This window comes from Pelecanus crispus, chromosome 4, assembly GCF_030463565.1.
Source record: "Pelecanus crispus isolate bPelCri1 chromosome 4, bPelCri1.pri, whole genome shotgun sequence".
Lineage (NCBI taxonomy): Eukaryota > Metazoa > Chordata > Aves > Pelecaniformes > Pelecanidae > Pelecanus > Pelecanus crispus.
In genome coordinates, this window is record NC_134646.1 from 76653967 (window position 1) to 76676578 (window position 22612).

The 22612-nt window shown below is 38.0% G+C and overlaps 1 protein-coding gene across 5 annotated transcripts in view; it reads right to left on the reverse strand.

The window, feature by feature from the left end:
* RGS12 (regulator of G protein signaling 12) overlaps positions 1-22612 on the reverse strand; it is an 82604-nt gene that overhangs the window by 53665 nt on the left and 6327 nt on the right. For all 5 annotated transcript variants that reach the window (XM_075709188.1, XM_075709189.1, XM_075709187.1 and 2 more), the window contains exon 2: positions 10837-10956. In XM_075709188.1, coding sequence (XP_075565303.1) covers positions 10837-10956 — 120 coding nt within the window. The remainder of the gene's footprint in view (positions 1-10836; positions 10957-22612) is intronic.

A 22612-nucleotide genomic window follows, 5' to 3' on the forward strand; every position in this document is an offset into this window, starting at 1 on the left:
AGCCATAAAGAACAAGACTATAATGTCAAAATTTGATAACACAGCTAGGACCTTTACTTACTATGTGTTTTCTGAGCAACAAGAAGCTAAAACTGGTCTGAAATCTCTACACCTCAGAAATTTTGTATTCTATAAATACTTTTCATTTATTTTCAGTTATTTTAATAACTCATACCATCTGGATCCTGGTTTATTGGATACAAATCCAGCTGGAAGAAAAAAAATCACTTTAGCTGCACACCTTAAAAAAACACTGTAACAATTTGAAGGTAACTTATAACTTTAACATGACATTCTTGCTTTACGGAAAGTTATGCAAGTACAGTGAAAATTAACAAAGATTTACAAAAGACTTAATTAGAGAAGTATCTGTATATCTACTAAACTCACTCCACATTTTAAAAATAGTATGATGTTAAAGAGAGACTTAAAACATGTCTATAAAGATGGCGTATTCTTAATTTCATAATAGAGCTTATATAGAAAGTCAACTTAAATACTTATACTTACGAACTTTGTCTCTTTAAAACCTCATTGAATCCTTAGAAGCATTATTTATCATATTTCACTGCAAGATTTCTTAGCTCGGAAGACTACTCATTAAACCATATTCCTGTTTTCTGTTCTCTTTAAACAAACAAAACTTTATACTTACAGACACTTGACTATCAGTAAACGTTTTCTCCATGTATAAATGGTTTAACAGCTCATTGTTAAGGAACAGTCCCTTCAACTTTATTGTCACGCTCTTTCTGAACACATATTTACTTCTTCCAGAGTCCAGTAAAAAAATGAGGCTTCTCTGCCTGTTGCCCTATCAACACCTCTCCCATTCTCCTCCCTCCCCAGCACATTCTCCGCCCTCAATACTGGTTCTCTATCTTCTCATCAAAAGGAACAGGCAGCTTTCAAAATGGTGTTTAGGCAGGTCCTGGGTAACAATAAAGCTTCTGTGAAGACAACAGCATGCTGCTGAAGAATCTGCTAATGTAAAATGCATTCGGTACGGCCAACAGGACTCTGTCTTAAACGTTTGTCCAAACTTGTTTAAGCATTGAGTCAACGTCGGTTTCTCCTCCAAAGTATTCTCTTTTTTAATACATTCCCCTTTGTTAAGCATATTATCTGAATGAACTAGGTCATCAATCCCTATTAAAAATACTTAAAATATAATCTAAAAATACTTAAAAAAAAATTGTTAAAACTTGTAAGACTAACAGCAAATTTCTTTCAGTTTCTGGCATGTAGGTACGTGTCTCAGTATGATTACAATCACATGTATGCATATTATGCAATCTATCTCATCCTACCAAAATGCTCCGTGTTCTTTTGAGTAAGCAGGGCATTGGCATTTACAAGGATCGCGTTCCAAGTGAAATATGACTCTCATAATTTTCAATACCACACCTACTCTCCAGACAAACCAGCAATATCTGTGTATTTTCAGAAAGAAATGCACACACTTCCTGCCTGACAAATAATGCTTAAATACCATCCTCCTGCAGTTCCTCGGTCCAGAGGGAAGTGTAGAGGATGGGATTTTTACTGTATTTTTTTAAGTATCAGAAGAACAGATGAAATGTTTTGATGATTTAATATTGAATAAAAAGCAGCAGCTCATCTAGAAGCTCCACAGGTGAGGACTTTTTTTTTTTTTTTTTTTAAAAAAAAAAAGGTCACTGGACTGATAAATCCATGACGGCAGTGAAAATTAAATGGCACCAACTCCTAGCCAAAATCCCAGCAGTTTTAAGCGGGGAGACGGGGCCAGAAACAATTCACAGATAGCTACAGTGCTATCGTTTGTGCCGTATGTGCTCTGTGATTGTGTTCTAGAAATACCAATTCAGTTCCTTCAAGAAGGCCTCAATTCATTCCCTAACATTAACCAGGTCCCACAGAGCAAAAATCCCTCCTTACCCCCATTAGCATGTGCCACGACAAGACGACGTACCAGGCAACAGGAAGAGCAGACGAGGGAGGGCAGGAACAGCGACATGAAACCAGTCACCCGGTTCCTCATTCCCACCGGGAATTGCACGGGCGATCTGCTGTGCAGCAGAAGCTCTAAGCAGGAAGGCTGCAGGTGCCCTCTCCCTCGGGCAGCTGTAGCACGAACAGTACATGCACGAACAGTAAATGCTCCCAGAGCCCACAGCAGGTACGCCGCGCTGGGAGATACCACAGTCATGGTGTGCAAAGCCCTTCGCTGTACAAACAAGCAAGCTCACATCAAGTGAGAGGCAACGCAGCTTCCTGCGCCGACCGTACAATCCATAGTCCCGCAGTGAAGGAGAAGCAATGTCCGTCCTCGACTAAGAACATAATCAGTTCAGAACATGGGTTTATCAAACCCAGAATTATGTTTCCCGTAGTGGCCACCCATGGATGCCTACCAACGAGTAGCACAGGGCAACATACAGGACATTTCCCTGATTACATTCTCCCGGACTCCAGGTATTTTTAGTTCGGGAGATTTCCTGAACCTGGTGTGGCTTGTCTCCTTACTAATCCCCAGTGGCTCCCTTTTCCAGATACTTGTCCACTTTCCCCCCAGGACATGCAAATTTCTTGCATCCACAGCACTCAGTGGTGAGGCGTCCCACAGACCGACTCACCTCCTGCATGAACAATCGCCGCCTTCTGTTTGCTTTGCTCCTGGCTCCAGCTACCTTTAATTAATGGTGCCGACTTCTTGTCCCAAAGGAGCCAGTGAGCAGTCAATCCCAACTACTTTCTCTATGCCACCCATGATTTTGTACTCTTTCTTACGCCCTTCTGAGCCTTTTTGACTTCTACTATATCATAACATTTTTCTAAATAAAGAGACCAGGTGTGGGCAAATCACAGATGTATACAATGGAATCATGCGGGTTTTTTTCCTCTATTCCTTCCCTAATAATTCATAATGCAGAATTTTGTTTCATTGCTACTGTACTGAGCTGATGTTTTCATGCAACACTCCCTTATAACTCAAAGACCTCACTTCTGAGAAGAAGCGGTCAGCTCAGAGACATATATCATTTGATATATGAAGCTGGGGCTATTTTGCCTCATTTGCATTGCTTTACATTTATCTGCATACATTTTCATCTGCCATTTTGTTGTCCAGTCATTCAATCTTATAAAAGCAGCCTGCTCTCATCTTCAGAGACGGCTCTTGTCCTTATTACCTTGAGTAACTTCACCTCACAGCTCACCTTCTTGGGAGGAGCCTTAAAAGATGCTCTTGAATCAACAAGTGTAACATAAGAAACTGAATCAAGGGCCAGCCTTAAGCAGCAAGTAATTCTGGGTTTCAATAACAGACCCCAGTGCAGTTAAGCTATTTTTCTGCCTTAATGTCATGTGCCTCATGAATTAGACTCAGAACAGCAAACAGTTTCAGTTCAAAGAGGGTAAGCACAATTTTAAAAGAACGCTAGGTACCAAAGGTTACAGAGAAAGACACCCCTGAGAGGTTGCCCACCTACGAAGAGTCCCAGTTCTGCAAGCACTGACTGTTTCATCACTACTAAAGGAAACCAGAACCAAAAGAATAGAGCCAAAACCAAGGTCTGATGCCTTATATTGCTGAACTAAAGGACATGACCCCTCTGTAGCTTCAAGTGGTTACTTTAATTTGTTCGTCCTGGCTGACCCTTGTAGTTCCACAAACGTGGCTGCATCATAGTTCTTGACAGCTTATGAATTCACCTGCGTTCACTCAATCACACATCTCAAGAATGGCGGTACTGGCTACTGACAAGAAGTAAGGCCTGCTGCCTGAGGATTTATGCAGAACACAAGTTCGTATCTAGTCCCCAAAAGCTTATACTGTGCCTCTAGTTCTCTGGCAGAAATTGGTTTGTGTTGGAGAGCCAAGCCCAGAGGCAATAAGGCTTGGACAGCACTTGAGTGGCAGGGTCAGACAAGGTACTGGTTGCTTCCTCAGGGAGAAGTTTCTCCATAGTGTGCCATGTCTTTGCACATACGGGGACTGAATTCCCTATGGAATCCATCCTAGGCAACACTGTTGGTTTCTACTCAGGCTCCAAAGGATGGGGTGAGCTCTGCTATGATGAGCACTGCCATATGCACCTCACAAAGAAAGCAGAGATGAGATCCAGCTCTCAGCACATTCTCCAACTACTCCACTTTTTACATGCAAATTTACATGGCGAATTTCTCCAGAACCTAAAATAAAGAAAATAACCCAAAAGCAGGAGAAAATAGTAAACAGTAAAATTACTCAAGTATGGTCATTTTAACAATTGCAATAACAGAAAATAAATCCCATTATTCTCAGTGCCTGGAAAAAAAAAAACATCACACAGTTTAACATTCTGGATTGTATCTAGAAATAAGTATCTCCAATTCATGATAAAGAGGTTACACACAACTATACTCATCTGTTGACCAACCCACCTTTGTCAGGTACTTTACAAAACAGTGTGAAGAAAGAGCATAAGAACTTTTCATGCTAAAGTCTATAAAGAAAAACTTAAGAGCATATATTGGTAATCTTTAAAAATTATGGTACACTATAAAATACCAGAAAAGGTTTAACATTAATGCTAGTGCACAATCTGTGGAGAAAATAAATAAATGAATACTGCTAGCATGATGTTTTCCTTCTTTAGGGAGTCACAATGGATATAACTACCTGGTAAGATCACACATGCCAAAGTAAAAGCCTAAAGAAGATCCTCTGGAGTACGCTGAAAAGAGTTTGAAATTCTTAATAGAGCAGTCTAGAGAACCAAACGTGAAAAAATTATGCTCTTGGAAGTCTTTAAGACATACTAAGAGTGATGACAGCCAAAAAAAAGTCTAAGGGATAACACAGGCATCATCCAGAATGAGGTGATGGTAACCTAAAGGGACAGTGGCTGTATCTGTGCTAGTCAAATAAATAGCGCCATAATACCGTGTAGTTGCAAAGAGAGCTGGTGCTTTCTGGCCACTGTCACACCACTAAGCTCTCCCAACCGCCTATCAATCAAGTTGGTTGCATCCAAACTGCCTGCTGGGCACAGTGATGCTAGCTATTAGGGCTAACTTCTAAACCATGTCCGAAATCATTTGAGAAAATACACTAGTTGGCCCAGGACGAAGCCACGTAAATGACAACTCTAACAACGTGACAGCACAAAGGTTGCAATCCCCTGCCTGCCCCCGCGTCCTGGCACTGCTTCATTTACCAGCACAGCTGCGCGGCCACTCTGCAGCACAGCAGGTAAACAGCTCCAGCCAGGAGCGCAACAGCCGAAGGTCTGAGCAGAGCAGAAGAATGCCTGGCGGAAACCGCCGGATGCTTTCAAAGCCTTACTACTCAGCTCCATGACCACATAAGCTACAGTAATTCAAGGTAAAGAAATCAATGTTTAACGTCATGGCTAACTTACACTATTTAAAGCTATACGTTGTAGTTCAGCAAGAGGGTTTGAGCTTGAGCTATTATAGCAAGAAACTGTAAAATGACTAAGCGCACATCTCATGCTTTGCACTGTTTTAAAAGCTGAGCCCTGCCTGGTGGCACACTCCAAGAAACAGGATCTGGTCTTCACTGCTACTCCACCAAGCAACACCAGACAGGTTCTGGCAAAGGGAAGAGAGAACCAAAGAACCTAGGCTGTGGTCACAGATCCACGAGGCTTCCAAAACAGCGGTGTTAGGGGCTGGACTGTATTAGCATTCGGACTTCAGAATATCCGTATATGAGACAGGAGTAGCCCTTTAAGAACTCTACTATTAGCATGCTAAAAATACAGAACTACCTTTTACATACAAAAATGGAGACTGTATTCTTGCATACAGTTTTATTTCACACCTGGCCTTTTCTCCACCTTCATGAAAGCAGACAGCAAAACTGTCAATTGGTCAGTTATATCTTAGATAAAAATTAGGACAAAATACATGCAAAAGATGCAATACTTAAAGGTAGTACATGGTGGAACCTGTGTATACCGGCAGCCCATGGCAAGTTATCACAGCTTAAAAAAATTGGTGAAACCTAAGACAGAAATATACATTCTTTTCAAATTTTAAATTCACAATTATAAGCTAGGAATGAAGAGGCCTCTTGATTTAAATCACGTAATTATACTAGCCGTAGTGGTGGTGTTGAGGCCAGGGTGATGATCGAAGAACGTCAGAGAAGCAAGCTCTGCAGGGAGAGCTAATACTTTTTATTAGATAACTGACAGGGTGGGAAAAGTTTGGGGCATGTTTATCTCTTCTTGTCTGATTTTCCTACTATACTAGTTGGTCTAATATAAGCTATTATCTCCCTGTGTAAGCTTTGTCTGATTATTTAAATCAGTCAAACAAAGACAGGTACCCACTTAAAAACTCATTATTAAGTCAAATGAGCATTTAGGGGGTTTTGCCACCCACAGATGCCAAAGCTAATATCCAGCAGAGACATGTCATTCATTAGTATAAAAACCTCATACCAAAGAGATGTGTTGTATGCTTTCAATTAGCAGATGAAATGCAAAAAAACAGTTGCTTCAGTGGAATTAACAAAACAGAAAAAACCCAAGCATTATTATCTAAAATAACAGCTAATAATATTACATTATTAATGGTTATAATTAAGATAGAACATTCTAACAAAATTCCTCACACTGATTTTTAAAAGGAATATATGATACATTCCAACTTTGAAAACATTACTAAACTCTAGAAATTTGATCCAACAGATGTTCTTTTTCATATAGGATACAGCTTTAAGGTTTCCAAAACAGTGTGAGGACAAGAAGAAAAGCAGCAACAGCCATCTTGTTTTGTCCTAATATTTAGTTAAAAGAATCAAACAGTCTTTAATTTAAAAAAGATCTCTACATTAAAAGATTATTTAACAATACTCAAAGAACTTGACACTTGCTTGCCTAAGATATTATGTCTCTCATGATACTATTCTGCCCTATTTTTAAGCACAGAGAAATACCAAAAGTACAAGTGCCACAATGATTTTCAGGAAACACAACAGCTTTGAATGTTCTCCTTGGCAAGGAGGAACCTAAATTTGTTGACTTCAAGGGAATACTGCAAGGGTCCGCCATTTTTACAGACCTCAAGAAAAATTAGGATATGAATGGAATGAGCTACAGTTGAAAGTGTGGAATCTGGTTCCGAAACTGTTGATGAGTAAAAGGATTACTCTGTTTAATGTAAATTTTTACAAAGGCAGTGTTCTAGTCTCTGCAGTCTCACAGAGTCACCTTTAGTGTGTTTATAAATCTATAAACAATGTCTTTGCCAGGACAGAATCGTGCAAGAGGATGAGAGTACTGGCACTTACCTACAGGGAAGAAAAGTAGGAAGAAAGATAGGATCATGGTCTCTCCTTAGTCCAGATATTAAATAATCCTAAATCATGGCAAGTTCCATTTAGCTTAAGCTACACCTTGCAAATACGAACCAGCAAACATGCTATAAATTAAAATTGGTGGAAATCAGAGAGTTTTAACATGGTTGTTAACGGACACTATTTCATAATGACAAATGATTTGCATAGGAAAAATTATTACTACATATAAAATATGAATCTGTTCTTAAAACACCCAGATTTCTTGTAATTTAATAAAGAAAAAGTTCTAAATACATTTCTTGTGAAAGCAACATAATTAAGGCATATCCTAGATATGGTCATTTTCTGAATTCAGTTCCAACTTACAAGATAATCATATTCAGCCCTGGTGTGAAAAAGCACCATTTCCACAGTTCAGAAATAAAATTGTTTATTTTGTGTTTTGCGAGACATTTTCCATACCATAGTCGTAGCATAACTGCATCCATTAATTCTGCACTCTCATCCTATTTTGATCACTGCAGATTTAAAATAATCTTGTATACAGGTTCTCTCAGTAAAAACAGCACCTAGAGGTTAATCCTACAAACTTGTCTGTTTTCTTCTATGCATAACACAGCTTCTGCAGGTAAGAGGAAAATGCTTAAGGAGGGGCAACTGTGTCATTACAGCTAATTCTAACCTTATAAGAATATTGTCTGTGCATGTATAGCCAGCCATAATCTAACACTTTAAAAGAAAAAGTACTCACTTGCAATCATTGGTTTTATTTATTAAAATAATATATAAAAATATTTTATTCTCGGACAGATTAAAAAAAAAAACAAACTGCAAAGAAATCATGCCACCTTATGGCGGAAGACTGCAAAACTGACGGCTGGTATTTCACACACTACAGCTCCAAAGACAAGAGGAGCAAGTTCATACTTTCACAAAAAAATCCAAGTACAGCCTTCTTCAGACCCATAAGCAAATGAACAGTGTTCAGCATATGCCCACAAAAGAATCTGCATGGAACCTACTTACACTGCTCAATTTAGAAGACTAAGTTGGATGCCAGCAGGAATCAAACCCACAAACTCAGAGAAGCATATTAATTTTCAGACTTCATGTTTGGGTTAGTACCTTATCCATTCTGCTAAGATAACTGGAGAGAACACAAAAACAACCGAGTAGCCTATATAATATGTTCATGATCATTATTCCAAAGGTGGAGTCTCTAAGAATTTCCTGGTATTGTTATTTCCTCTTCCAGCAACTCTAAATAGATGGCCTGAAATAATCTAAACATGCACTGACAACATTGTGTTCTACTACACTTGGTGTAACAGCACAAAAGTGCTGCAGTAGCAACGTTAAAGTTAGAACCAAAATCAAAAATGCCTCGAAAAACTGTTTGACTTATGAAGTTTTTTAAATTCTTCTCTGGCTTGGTATTTCTCTTGGCGGCTAGGATATCATTCTCTTACGGCATGCAGAGGGAAAAAAAGAGATTTCAAAGTGAAAAGAAGCAATTGACAGAGAGCAGCCCACACCCACATAGCTACATGTAATAAGGGCATTCATCCAAACAGAGATTTTAATACAGATTGTTTCTTTGTCTAATTCATCTAATTCATACTGTGACCTAGAATGTAAGTTTCCCCATCCCAAGTAACAGCTTTAACAATTAGGACATTGGGTAACACAGAGAGCCTCTCAATCCCTCCTGTTGGTCCTACTCAATTTGCGTACACTAACGAATACCAACTAAGACATAATGAGAGGAAAAATGGACTTTTTAGGCCAGTGACTATGACATCTTTCCGAAATTAACGGAAAGTAAGTACCAAGTCCCTATTTCAATGAATATTTATGCAATGTAAAACAGCTCCTACAACAGAAATTAAATTACATCCCTGGTGTTCAAAATATGAGAGGTGCACAAAAATCTCTATGAAATTTGAATCTGGAAGAACATGGTGTGAACCATGTTTTTCCTAATACATGTGAATTACTAGCACTAGGCTCTTAGATATTCTGAGAGAATTCTCTCTTACTGTGACCAGAAATTCTGTCAAAACTGGTAATATATAGTAGGAAGCTTTTTTAATTTAGAAGAATCACCATTTTCTGATGAAGAAGGATGTAGCTAGATGGTTCCCAACAGCTTTATCCAGAGGATCTTGCTCTGTTTTTTAAAGTTATGCACTTCCTGTATTAAAGTTATGAGTGCAAAGAAATGAAACAGTATTTTCCATGACTAGAAAAAAAAAGCAAGACACTTAAAAAAAGCTTCAGACAACAAGACAGAAATAGACCACAATGAAAAATGTCCTTTAAAACATCTGAGAAATAAGTAATTACGGTTCCTACCTGCATTCCCTAAGCACGCCAGAAGCTCCTTCCATATATATTGTTCCCTAAAAATCCAGTGCACTGAGCTCCCCTCTCCTTTAGTTCAGTCAGTGAAATGCCGTTCTTCCTACATTTTCCCACAGCAGGAAACTCAGAATATCTCCCTCTTTCCTCCTCCCATCTCAAAACGCTTTTTGAACACCTCCTTCCCATTTAGAGGAATCAGTATGCCACATTGCCTCCCATGCTGAAGAGCAGTATAATATGTATTACATGGCTCCTGTGCCAACACAGCTCTGCACGTATTTTGGTTTCTCCCCAACCACAAATCTTCTTCCAGATAAGCATGATAAAAGGGTAAGGGAAAAATCTCTCCATTCACCTTCACATCACTATGGGTAAGGTTTTCCCAAGGAAGAGCACTAGAAGAGAAAATATAATGAAGGCATATTCCTACAGCTAGTTGAGGGAGGCTCTCAGCAGAGCAGGAGGAGCCACTTTCTAAATTCAGATGGCTTTTCATTCCTTGGTTTCACCAAAATCAATAAGGTTTGGCCACTGAGGCCCAGGCAGCAGCTGATGTTATACCAGATGTGAAATAGCGTTATTATGTTACACTCAGAAAGACCCAAAAATCACCACAACCAATGCCCAACACCAAGTCCATTAGGAATTCCCTTTTCTAAACTGCTGACATAGAAGGAGAAAAAAAACATTTAAAAAACATTTTTTAAAACTCTTCCACTACATTCCCTAGGAATGTAGAGAGCCTGGTCCAGCAACAAATTTAACCCCCGAAAATTTTCTCAATGCAATGATCATCAGCTGAATGAAACAAAGAATACAATGAGCATTTGATTTTTTTATATTATATCATGACACAATGATTTCTAAGATATGATGAACATTTTGATAAGCAAAACTGTATTGTTTTGCTTTACATGACCAGCTGTGACGGGTAAAATAAAGTCAAAATTCCCCACAGAAAGAATGGCCACTGCTGGCATCAATGTAAACTATTAAAGAAACACTGAAAAAGTCAGGTGATACCCGAAATCTGTATTCCCCTCACATAAATGTCATATGATGATTAGTAACTTTATTACACTACAGATATTACTTACTTTCATTAATGATCAGCATTAACTACTGTAAGTTCCGCTCTAGGACTCACTTCTAAGTTTTAAGTGAAAGTTAATTACCTCAAGGTCATCCAGAGAACGAGTAATACTAAATCGCTTAGATCTTCCAAATGATCTTCGAACAGAAGAACGCGGGGGAGGAACCTGATTTAATCCCATTGGATGTCCAAATTTTGCACCCTAAACAAAACAGAAAATATATATTATTATTTTGCTACTTTAATTTTAGTACATTGCTGATCATAGTGAGAGCATCTGAATTTTAAGCATCAGTAGGTACAGAATTCCAAGGAGATGGATTTGCAAACCTGTAATAGGACCAGAATTTCAACACAAATTGGTCACTTGCCATGCCCCTGTAAAATCATGTATTAAAATCATTAAAGTTATGACTTTTCCAGTCTCAAGTCAAATATCATAAATATTCAGCATTAAGTTCCTGTATGAACATGAGTCATCAGTTAGGTTGCTAAAGTGTACGCATGCTACGTGTCAGTATTACTATGCAGAACTTAATTAAAAGCAAGACAATCCTAGCTCTTTACTGTCTTAACTGGAAAATATTTACAATGACAAAATATTTATTCTTTCTATAGGAAATTACCATCCTAGAAATCGTCTAACCCAGCTTCAGCTGGAATCTTTCTCCATACTTTTAAAAAAATCTTACTTTCACCACTCTTTTAAGACTTGCTACTGTGAAGTCCAATTTTTTAAATCACTCAGTACAAAATGCAGGAACTTTTGTTCTGAGGAAAGAAACTACCTCACTTGGATGTTCCATGGCTAGAATTGGTGCTGCAATAATTAAATCTAATGGCTTTCTCTTTTCCCCATAATCATATTCTTTCTCCTTAAAAAATCACCAGATGTCAGTTAAGCTACAACAGCTCAGCATGTACATATCTAGTTTATGCCAAATGGCAAAGTGTAAGCTTAAACCTAAGAGTAGGCACACAGTCAGTGACTGGTGCTAAGCAGATGTACATAAACTCACTACATTATGAAAACTTGTGATTATGTGCCTGAAATTCTAGATTGCTTTCACTGTAACATTCAATGTGGGGAAAAGTCCTCCCTCTCTTCTGATGCCTTTTTGCTTTAGAAAAGAACAGAGTTTAATTCAGAGTAAATTTGCTTCTATTTCATTTCAGCATCTTTCTTCATCACAGTAAGTTTAAAAATATATTTATTAGTAGTTTTATAATTGCTTATTGGCAGCTTTGTAATAGTTATTCAGTTTTATATTTGTATTTTTTTCTTCCTTTCAGCAAGTTGCTGTGCTCTCAATTCTGAAATATTTTGCTATCCCTTTGATCACTTGTTTCAAAGTCTATATATGTCATATTAACCAAAAGAACAATCGCAAATTTCACATTCTTATCATCTCATGCTAACATCCACTCATACAAAGTGCACTGAGAATATTATACAGCCTCCTTACTGCAATAAAAGGTAAGGTATCCAACAGAAGATGTCTGCCTGTTCGCTTATTCCTATGGAGTCACCACTACGCTTTAGCAACAGGACTCTGACCGTCACCAGTATTCACAACAGACTGTTTACAAGCTCGTAGAAATGTCAAGGCTTAACACAGTACACAGAAATCCAGATCCAAAGTATGTAGCAGGGTTCATCACCGCAACAGGCGGAGACTCCAGCTTCTTCATTCAGTATTAAAAGTGAGCCATTATTATACAAAATCTCCTTCCCTCCCCATTTCCAATTTACTAAGAGGTTTTTTTATTGGTTGGGAAGAAAATTGGGCAGGTTCTGCCACGGAAAACTGGAAATCCAGCAACTAGAGATTAGCTTCTAAAGTTTTTACGAGAACATTTTAAAGCGCAGTATAAACGCGCTAAGATGGCTTTTGCTAAAATGATCAACTAAATGCGAAGACAGGAAAGTTGCTCTCTGTAAACATTCACACCACTGGCATGAGGACAGTTCCTGTCTTTCTGAGCCACTTTTGAAATCATCCATTCATCCAGGCAGGTACCACGAAAGCAGTTCACACGTGGCTCATACCTTACAGTCACAGCGGTCTTTCCCGTCTAAACTGAAAGCTTATACCTAAATGCAGTAATCTGTGTCAAACAGTGAACTCCACATTAACTCCTGACTAAATTCAGCAGTATCCATTACTACTACTGCATAGCATATCAAAACACTGACATAGCTCCTTCTATGTGAGTATGTTCCTGTTAAAGCAGCGTGAATATATGTGTACGACTACTAGGTTTCACCACTAGTCAAGTATGACCACGCCAGTTTTGCAATTTTTAAATGTTTAATCTGTGAATTACTGAAAAAACTAACAGACTACGAACAGCTCAGCAAATTCTAAGGCTAGTGAAATTAATGACATCATTAGTGCAAGTACAACTGGTATTTTGAAACTAATGAAATAGTTACACAGTATTACAGTTACACAGATTCTGCTTAATGGTCTTTCATGTATTTCTCAAAACAAAATGCATCCCTCAGAGGACTTCATCTTTCATAAAAGAAAACCGGTGAAAGGAAACAAAGGAAAAAAAGTATCAATAGCAGTCATGTCTATTTTGAATAACAAATACATTTTCACTTTTCTTTCTAATTCAACCCCAAAAGAACATAAACTGTCGAGCATATGTTTAAATAGTGGAGATTGCCATATACGATTCTGGGAGATTAAGACATACAACTAGAGAACATACACTCAAAAATTTTTTGAAACGGTAACATTACAAATTGAAGGAAGAGGAACAAACCGCCTGAAGACAAATTAGATTCCACTGAGAAGCAGATTCTAAATAAGATTAATTATCACCAGATGCCCCATTTTAGAAGCAAATGCTGCTTACCTATTTATGGTCAGAAAAATAACAAAGAGAAAGAGGGAGATGTGGACAAAAAACACTTGCAAATTGTGTGGTAGTAGAAAAGAGAACAGTAAATTAGTAACCAATCAAAATTTTTATTTACGGTTTTTGACATTCTTATACAAACTCACTACTGAGCCCTGGATGGAATGGTAAAGATAAGAGCAGGAAAAAAAATGACCCTGAGAATAAAACAGTGCTTAAGAAACAATTACAAAATATAAAAATTCACTGAGCTAACCATTTCCCCAACCCATTTGGATAACAATTGCAATTAGGAAAACGTTTTCAACTGACAAAAACCTCTTCCTTGCTCTGAAGAATCAAATTAATAACCTAGGAAATTAAGGAAGGCATTGCTTAAAAAAAAGACTGCAGTTCACAAAGTAGTTAATTTCCTGGTAATGGTGCTGAGAAGTCTCCTGTTTCGTCTTTTCCGACTCTATTCCAGACATTCAGACTATGAAGGCAGACCTCCTTCTGCAGATCAATTAAAAAAATTGCCTCGCATACACACACACACACACACAAATAAAGAAGGAATCACGTAGCTTAAAGCAAATAGCAGCAACATTTTGGCAAATGTTTTTCATGGGACTCTGAAGAGTTGGAAATGAAAGCATCCATGACTTGAAGAGAGAACAGCCATTGCAAGTAGAGTGTACTAATCAGCAGAGAAAGAAAGAAATCCACAGTATTTGAGCAAAGAGAGATTGCTAGTGCAATGACTGATATTAATGTAAATTTTGCAGTCTGTTAGCCATAAAGAAATTATACTTCTAAAAGCCTTTATTATACTATTAAACATATATTAAAAAACATTAAATGAACCTAAAAAGATTTCAAAACAGCACACTACATGACCAACAAAATGCCATTTCATTCACTGTTAGCTGCCAAACTAAAACACTGAAATTTGCCACATGAACACTGGGCTGTGGGGTTTTTTTAAATACAGGTTGCCTGTAAGCCCTAGAACTAATTACTATTTTAAAGATTGTCTTCCAGAAACAGTGTGTTGCTGAATCTAGAAAAGAAAACTCTAAAAATACTAGATATTCAAGAAAAATCTAAGAAATCCTATCACAGAACAGTATTAGAAACTAAAGACCATCTGATACTTCACTAAGTGTCTTCATTTTAGGAATCCAGAAACAAACAGAAAAGCACAGAAATTTGTGACAAGTCGATTAGTGAAAAGCACAAGCTACAGCAATACATCCTCTGCATTTTGCAATACAGATACTTACAACCTTGCTACTACTATCTATCATGGTGAAAGTACAAAAGAACGTATCTCTAAAAGCCTCTATCCTGTTATGATTTGGCAGATGGAGAGGAAAAACAATAAAGGACTAAAGGAATTAGCACACTGATGCTCTAAAAATCCATTTCTTTTTCTATTCTTAAAGTACAAATTATGAACTAGCATAGACTGAAAAAAGTTAAATGTATAATCATAAGAGAAAAAGCGGGACAATGAATGGGTCTGCATAATTTTTTTTTTTTAATAGATGCCTAGATCCCCCCTTTTCCTTAGGATAACAGGAAACGGCAAGTGCAAATACGTTCCTCTGATATAACCATCAATCACTGACCAAACTATAGTCTTTCTTTCCCTTCAAATATATTTTTTTTAAATTTAATTTTTAACCTGCTTACTTGGCCTTGTGGATGAGCTACTTCCTAATCTACTTGACAAGAAAAGCACTAAAAAGAGAAGTCACCAGAGGAGGATTGATACAGCAGCAGTTTGTGAATGTGTTCAAGTGAGAACAGTTTCTGTCTGATAACAAGAAAGGTGTACAAGAAAAGTACAAATGAGAAAGTGGAGAGTGTTGTACTTCACGTATTAGCAGGACAGAGGAAGTGAAGCAGCACATGAGTGATGTTAGACCGCAAACGGAGGGACAGAAAGAACATAAATGATCCAATACAAGGTGACTTGCACAAGTCTAGTTCTTTAAAGAAAGAAAAAGGATGGGCTCTTAGAAGTAATTTTAACTGATAAACAAGTTAGGCAGTAGCTCCATATAACATTATTTTCAGAAGCTGTGCTAGCTTAAGGACTTCACATGTGCCTCTGACCACTCATGCCGACTCCCAAATTGCAGCAGGCTGCCCCCTCATCTCCACTAACAATAAACTATAGTTCACAAAATGAAATCGTCCTGTTTCTAACACAGATCCACAGACAGTCACAGCAACACAACTGATGATGCTCACTGCCAACTCCAGCCTGAGCGTGATAGGAACTCTTTAAGTTGGTACTACCCAAGAAATGCAATGTGAAACTACAGTCGTCAATACGATACTCTACCCTGGAGCCTGACTCCACAAAAGCAAGTTGATGAAACCTTATCTATTATTCAGAACCCAAAGAAACCAAACACCTTTAGAAAACATCTTCAGTTAACTTAAAGAAATTCCCAGTTATAGCATAAGCTTGTATCACGCTTTTTCATATTCTAGCAAATGCACTTACTAAGTATGAAAACTTTTGAACAAACTGTCATACATAACAACCTGAAATTTCCATTTGGTACTACATAGTCTTTGTGTCTCTCTACAGTTAAACATATGTTGTCCCCTCATCCAAATATCCGGATATAACCAATAAAACTATGAGATTCCGCTCCTCTGGTGCAACAGTTCTAGAGCCGGAGGAGCAGGAAGGAGGTAGCAATGGGAGGACACTGGCGGCTCTTGGAGTACAGGAGGCTAAGGAAGTGGGAGATTTTTGCTAGGTGTTCAAGCAGCCTTGACAACAGCAAAATACAGGGAGCTGGCAGCAGGAATCCAGAAAGGGGAAAAAAAGGAGAAAGAAAAACTGTGAGGTTCAGGCCAGCTTTACAACACCTAGCAAATTTAATGTTTTCATGGAAAACACATTACAGTTTGTGACCTTGAGGGGAAACTAAAGGGGCTAAATCTTATGGGACAGAGATTTTGGCTGCTGTATGGAAGAGGAGGAAGACGGAAAAGTAAAATATAAGAAGGGGAACTAATCTAAAAACTTAAAAAAAACCACTAACAAGCCTGATCATCTACGTTTACAGGAGGATGCTTTCAAATGCTTTCAAAACTGTTTCACAATGAAAGCTGATCTCACAAGATGTGAGGGCGACCTGGCTGCGACATCTGTCACCCCACTGATCGCCAGGGTTGATTCGGCTGATCCGGCTGGCTAGGCGGGTGTCCCCTTCCTTCCTCCCTCACCGCTCCATGCGCGTCCCTCCCGAAGCTGTGCGCTCGGTCGAAGAGGACGACCTTCCCCGATAGAGACGTACCGTTCATCGGTCAAGGGTATACAGTAGCTGCGCTCCCCTGCTAGAACCTCCAAACAAGCTCAAGGTCCATTTGTAGGAGAACGTAGGGTAGCCAAGCTTCCAAGACTGCAGACACATCCAAGTGAGGCACTACACGGGCAAGTCTGCCATTGGGGTTTTTTTCTTTTTTTGGTTGGGCTAGATGACCTCTAAAGGTCCCTTCCAACCCCAAGCATTCTGTGATTCTGTGATGATTCTAAGATTCACAGGCACGCAAGTGAAATAATTTTTTTAAGCGTTTGAGGAAAAAAGCATAAGAAAGTAATTGAATGTAATGGTCAAAGTTATAAGAGCTCTAAAACACAAATACAGTTACTGGTATGTAGTAATTTTGATAGAAATTGTCTCCTCCTCTTGTTCAGGTGGAACAAGTATATTATCCTCTCTCCTGACCGTTTAAGATAATACAAAAGGACCACACACAGGCTAGAATGGTCACATAGGACCGCTTGCCAGCTGGATTAGAAAAATTCACCAGAACAACAGTTTGGGGAGTCTTACACAAGCCAGCATGCTCGCAACACATGCTCGCAACAGAAACAACCATCGCTACCCAGACAGCAACCGGCCATCCTGCTCCAGAGAGTCAATTCCCCAGGTAAGCATCTCCCTATACTGAAAAGTCCAATAAATTAGATTCTTTTAACAAAAATTCTGTCTATGCGTGTCTGTACAATAAGTGTCAATTTGAGTACTGGTTTCTGATTAATTGTCTCTAAAAAGCACGTAACAAAAGGAGGGTGCTTATATTCACAGATTTTATCACAAAAAAAAAAAAAGGAACAGCACCATTTAAAAGGCCTCAATTTAAGTAGCTCAACTAAGACAGAATTTGCTACATTCTATGTGTCGCAGAGCTTAATCATACTAACTATAAAATCATCAAATTTTAATTTGTCCTACTCCTATTTCCAGCTATTGAAGCTTTTAAAAGCTCTCACTGTTTTTCGGTTTGACTCTATGATTTTGTATGGTAAAGTGCATAACAGTTCGGAACCCAGATACACAGATCATATAATTTGAAACTTCTGTGGATATTCAAAACATGCCAAATTTACTCTCGGATGTTAAACAGCGGAAGGGTCAGTCTGGAGCAGCAGTTCATCTTTACAAAAAATGCAGGTTTAAGACTTCAGAAAGAAAGTTCCTAATTTAGAAAGAAAGTTCTTCTGAGAAGCGATGGGAATCAGGGTTGCCACAGTACTGCCAATATAGTCAGTGCACAAAATCTCAAAAAATACTGCAAGCCTTGGAGGGTCATAGAACAAAGTAGTTGATACAAATATTACTCTGACATCAATATTAGTCTCAAATCCTGCTCTGGACCATTTGGCTTAATCTTCCTCTGTTGTCCAGTCCCGGCCCTAAGTGCCCCTTCACCTGATGACGGGTCCCGTTAGCTGCGCGACCGCCCCACTACAGCACTGCAGAGCGGGCAAGACTGTGGGCCACGGCCTCCCTTTACCCGTCAGCCAGCAGCACATGCTCCTCCACCCAAAATCTGACAGTGCAGGCTTGCAGGACTTGTAAAGTGAGGGCCTACAGAGCCTGAGAATGGGACGGATTGAAAAATGGGGTATGTTAGGTAGGGCCTCTCGGACGCTTAAAGAAATAAAAGAATCTGGGATGTAAACGTGTAAACAGCTTGCTGTGGTCCAGTCCCCTGGACCATAAGAGGTCCAGAAGCAGTTATGTCCTGGGGTACAGGTAGGCATGCTGACAGAGAGGGCTCTATATGCTATGGAACAAAAAAAGAATGAAGTAACACCCTCCAGGCTGCCCGGCGCTGCTGCCACCATCATGGATTGACATCACCTCACAAAATTGGATTAGGTGGGGGAGGGTTAATTAAAAAAGGTCTAGCATCATTCAAACTTTACAGACAGCTTTTCCACAGGCCTTAATTACACTGTAATTCCTGTAATGACTTTTTTTGGGGGGGGGCACCAGTATGACAAAGGATTCAAATGGTATTATTCACCATTACTGGTCAATGGATTTGATCACTTTTAAGAATACCTCTTTACTAATCAGACGATAATGACGCATTTCACTGCCTGCTAACCATTACAGTGGCATTTTTTAATGGCAGTTAGGCCCATAATATAATCAAGAATGATGTAGAATTTCATGTAGGATCTCTATGCAGTCTGGGAAGACGTAGAAAAGAGGCTTTCCTGTCACATTGGACATCCAAGTAAATGAAATTTATTGCTTGTCTCCTGTACTAAGGATACTAGGCACAAAACACTGACCACCTACATTTCAGTACTATCCTAATCCCTTTGCAAACAAAAAAGCACGCAAGTTGATGGTATTAAAGCAGATGGAATAGTAAGATCATTTTCTCAGTATAACTAGATAATAGTATCTTGTATGCGATGGAAGCCTATTAGCTGGAAATTGCAGAGGAGCAGAAAGACCTGAGTACATTGGGGGAAACCGGAGAAAATTACAAGTACACACATAACAATTGGTTCCAAATCATCTTGAATATTAGGCAGGCATTAGCTGGAAACATTAAGTCAGTATGGCCCAATAATCAGTAACAATCAAAAAGGCAAATGAAGAGTCATCAGAAAAGCAAAAGAAATCAAGAAATGCACTTTATGAATACATTGCTTGCCCACACATTTTAAAAACTGCTTATAGTTCTGGTCAACCCATCTCAAAAGTAATATAGAACAACTGAGGGGGGAAGATTACAATTATGAAAAAACTTTTGTATGGGAAAAGACTAAGCTGAATTCTGCTTGGAAAGGAAGTGATTGGTGGTTGAAGTTTAAAAAAATAAAATAAGACAAAATAAATAGAGAGTAAGATTGTTCAGTATTTCTCATGACAAATATTAGCAGGTATGAAATGAAACTATATGGAAAGTACCATTATGTACTGTTTTCTTTCCACACTATTAAACTGCAGAATATATAAGTCAAGTGGTACTTTTGGCATTCCTGGTATAACGGAGTTTAAGAAACAACAAATTCAAGGACAAAGGTTCACAAAGGTTATTACACACAATGATGTGGATGGTGTCTCTACTGGAGGAAAGTCTCTAAACCACGTGCTGCTGCAAATTAGAGGGATATATTTTTCACTGCTCTTCCATGGTTCTTCTAAGCAGCTGCTCCTGGCCAGTGTCCAAAATAGCATACTGACCTCAATATTGGATCTCATCTGATACCTATGGATGTTTTTACTGATCGATTACAAAATAAGTATTAACCATCAATGCTATGTGCTATGAAAAAAAGTAAGTAACATAAGAAGAGGTATTGTATGAAGTATTAACAATAGAGACAGGAAAATGTACACTACAATTACACAAAAGCTTGACCAGGGAATCCGCATAAAATTTTGGTCACTCAGCTCCAAGAAAGAAGAATTTAAACTAAAATCATTTCAGAGAAGGGCTACTGAAGTTATCTGCAGAATGAAAACTTTACTTCCCAGAAGGCTACAAGACTAAGCGCTTTACATCAAACAAAATGAAAGCCAAAAGAGAATATGATTTCTACGCATAAACAAAAAGGTAAACACTGAAAAAAGTGTCACTTTCACCAAAGGAGACACTAGCAGCAGAAGAAATGGGTATAAGGTGGCCATGACTAGATTTCAGACTGGAAAATAAAAAGAAGTTTCTAACATCATAATAGTGGTGGAATGCTGTTCCTGTGGAAGGTGGGGTGGAAGGGAAGGCAGGGTGCAAACACATTTTTTTTCAAAGGTACAGCTGCTAAGTGCATGGGAGGCATGATAATACACGATTGCCTAAAAGAGCTAGAATTTGGTTTGATGATGCAGAATATCCTTTTCTGGTACTATCTTTGCAAACTTATTGATGTCTTAATGGCCATTTTATTGATGGGATTGATTTTCAAGTCTTTCTCTTGAGGCTTCATTTTTCCATGTTACTGTTTAGATAATTCAGGTAAGTTTTAGCAATTCCGTATTTATGTTTGTTAAGTGAAGACCTTTATTCCATATTGATTTATTTCTTCTCCAGTGAAGAACTGGTATTTTACAGCTCCTTTTCTTCTCTAAATCTTCTCAACTGCAAGGAATCAGCGCGTATCTTCATACAACTGACAGCTCAGACAATAATTTATAATCTCTTATCTCAAAGCTTCTACATTTAAAACTTAAAATAAAGCCATTTTTCATTATTTCAATTCATTGCGCTAATTATTTTTCTCCACACTATTTTCTTCATTGTTTCTCTTTGTTCTCAAGATGCTGCCTTCTCCTGTGACTTTGCAACTCAAAACCAGCTCAGAAATACTTAGATGTCTGCATCTCCCCTTAATCATCACGATGTTAACTGGAGTCCAAACCTACACTTGGGTCTAGAAAACATTTAAATTCAGGTGTAATGAAAAATTCTAAATCTCTAGCACATACATTTGAAATGACAAAATTTCACAAAGTCAACATTGCTCTGCAGACATTTACTGTCCAGATTTTATCTAATTTCTTTTTCAGAGAAAAGCACCCAGCATTATTTTGGCTCTTTATAAATTTTTAAAGATCCCAGAACTGACCGTTTTTTTAAATCATTATTTTAGAAGATTACAATACATATGAAAAGGCTGCACGAAATTACTGAACATTTAATTGCTTTTCATTTTCTCATAGCAAAATGTATCAGAGGACCTATTTCATACAAATGTCTCTTTGCAGATTCATTCATATTAGCACATTCTGAGATCTGGCTTGGTGTTTGGGATTTCAGTTGAGTTCTCTTTAAGGTATATACGTACATCTCAAATCAGATCAAAGCCTGTAATTCCAAAAGGTTAACATTAAATTGTACTGCGTAAGAATAGCAATCCAGCTGCCATTAATTCTGCTTTATAAACAGCTGGGGTGGAACAATTTAAGCTAGTGAGCAAACAGAATTGTAGAGGAAAGGGAAAGAAACATGTAATTATACAACAAAACATAAATATGGGAACCACACAGCTATGCCAACATTGTCTTTGCATCTACAATATCTGCCTTTCTGTAAGTTCACCATCCAGTTACCAACATTAAAAACTGCAATTCTTGGATTTTAAGCAAATTACAAATTTTCACCAAAAAAAAGTATTCCATTTTTAACTTGAACAGCATATCTTTTCCAGTAATACTTGCTTTGGAAAAAAAGACAACTCTGAAATAGTTACAGTTAAACTTCCAATCAAAACACAATAACAATAATAGTAACACAGAAAATATATTAGCAAGGAAAGATGCATTAGTGAACCCCACAGTATTGCTTACCTGTCTTCCCTCTTCTATGTTTTTACAAGATTTTCAGTAGCTTAAGTCATGAAGGTTACAAAGCAGTTGATACATTTTTTGGTGTTAAAAAAAAATGTATTTGCAATACTATTGTCCAGTGAGTCTCAGACAATGAGATTATCTTCCTCTAAGATCTACAAATAGGATCCATTTACAAATTCACACTCTTCATGAGCACAAACAATAACATGGTCAAGATAGAAGTCTTACAACAAATGTGAAGCAGAAAAGGGTTTCTAAAAATCAATACCCAAAATTTGAAAAGGCTTTTTAATTACTTTTTAATAGAATTGTCATATTCACTTGGAATAAACCTAGTACCCGAATACTAGTTACTAAGCTCAGGTTGTAAAACCTCTT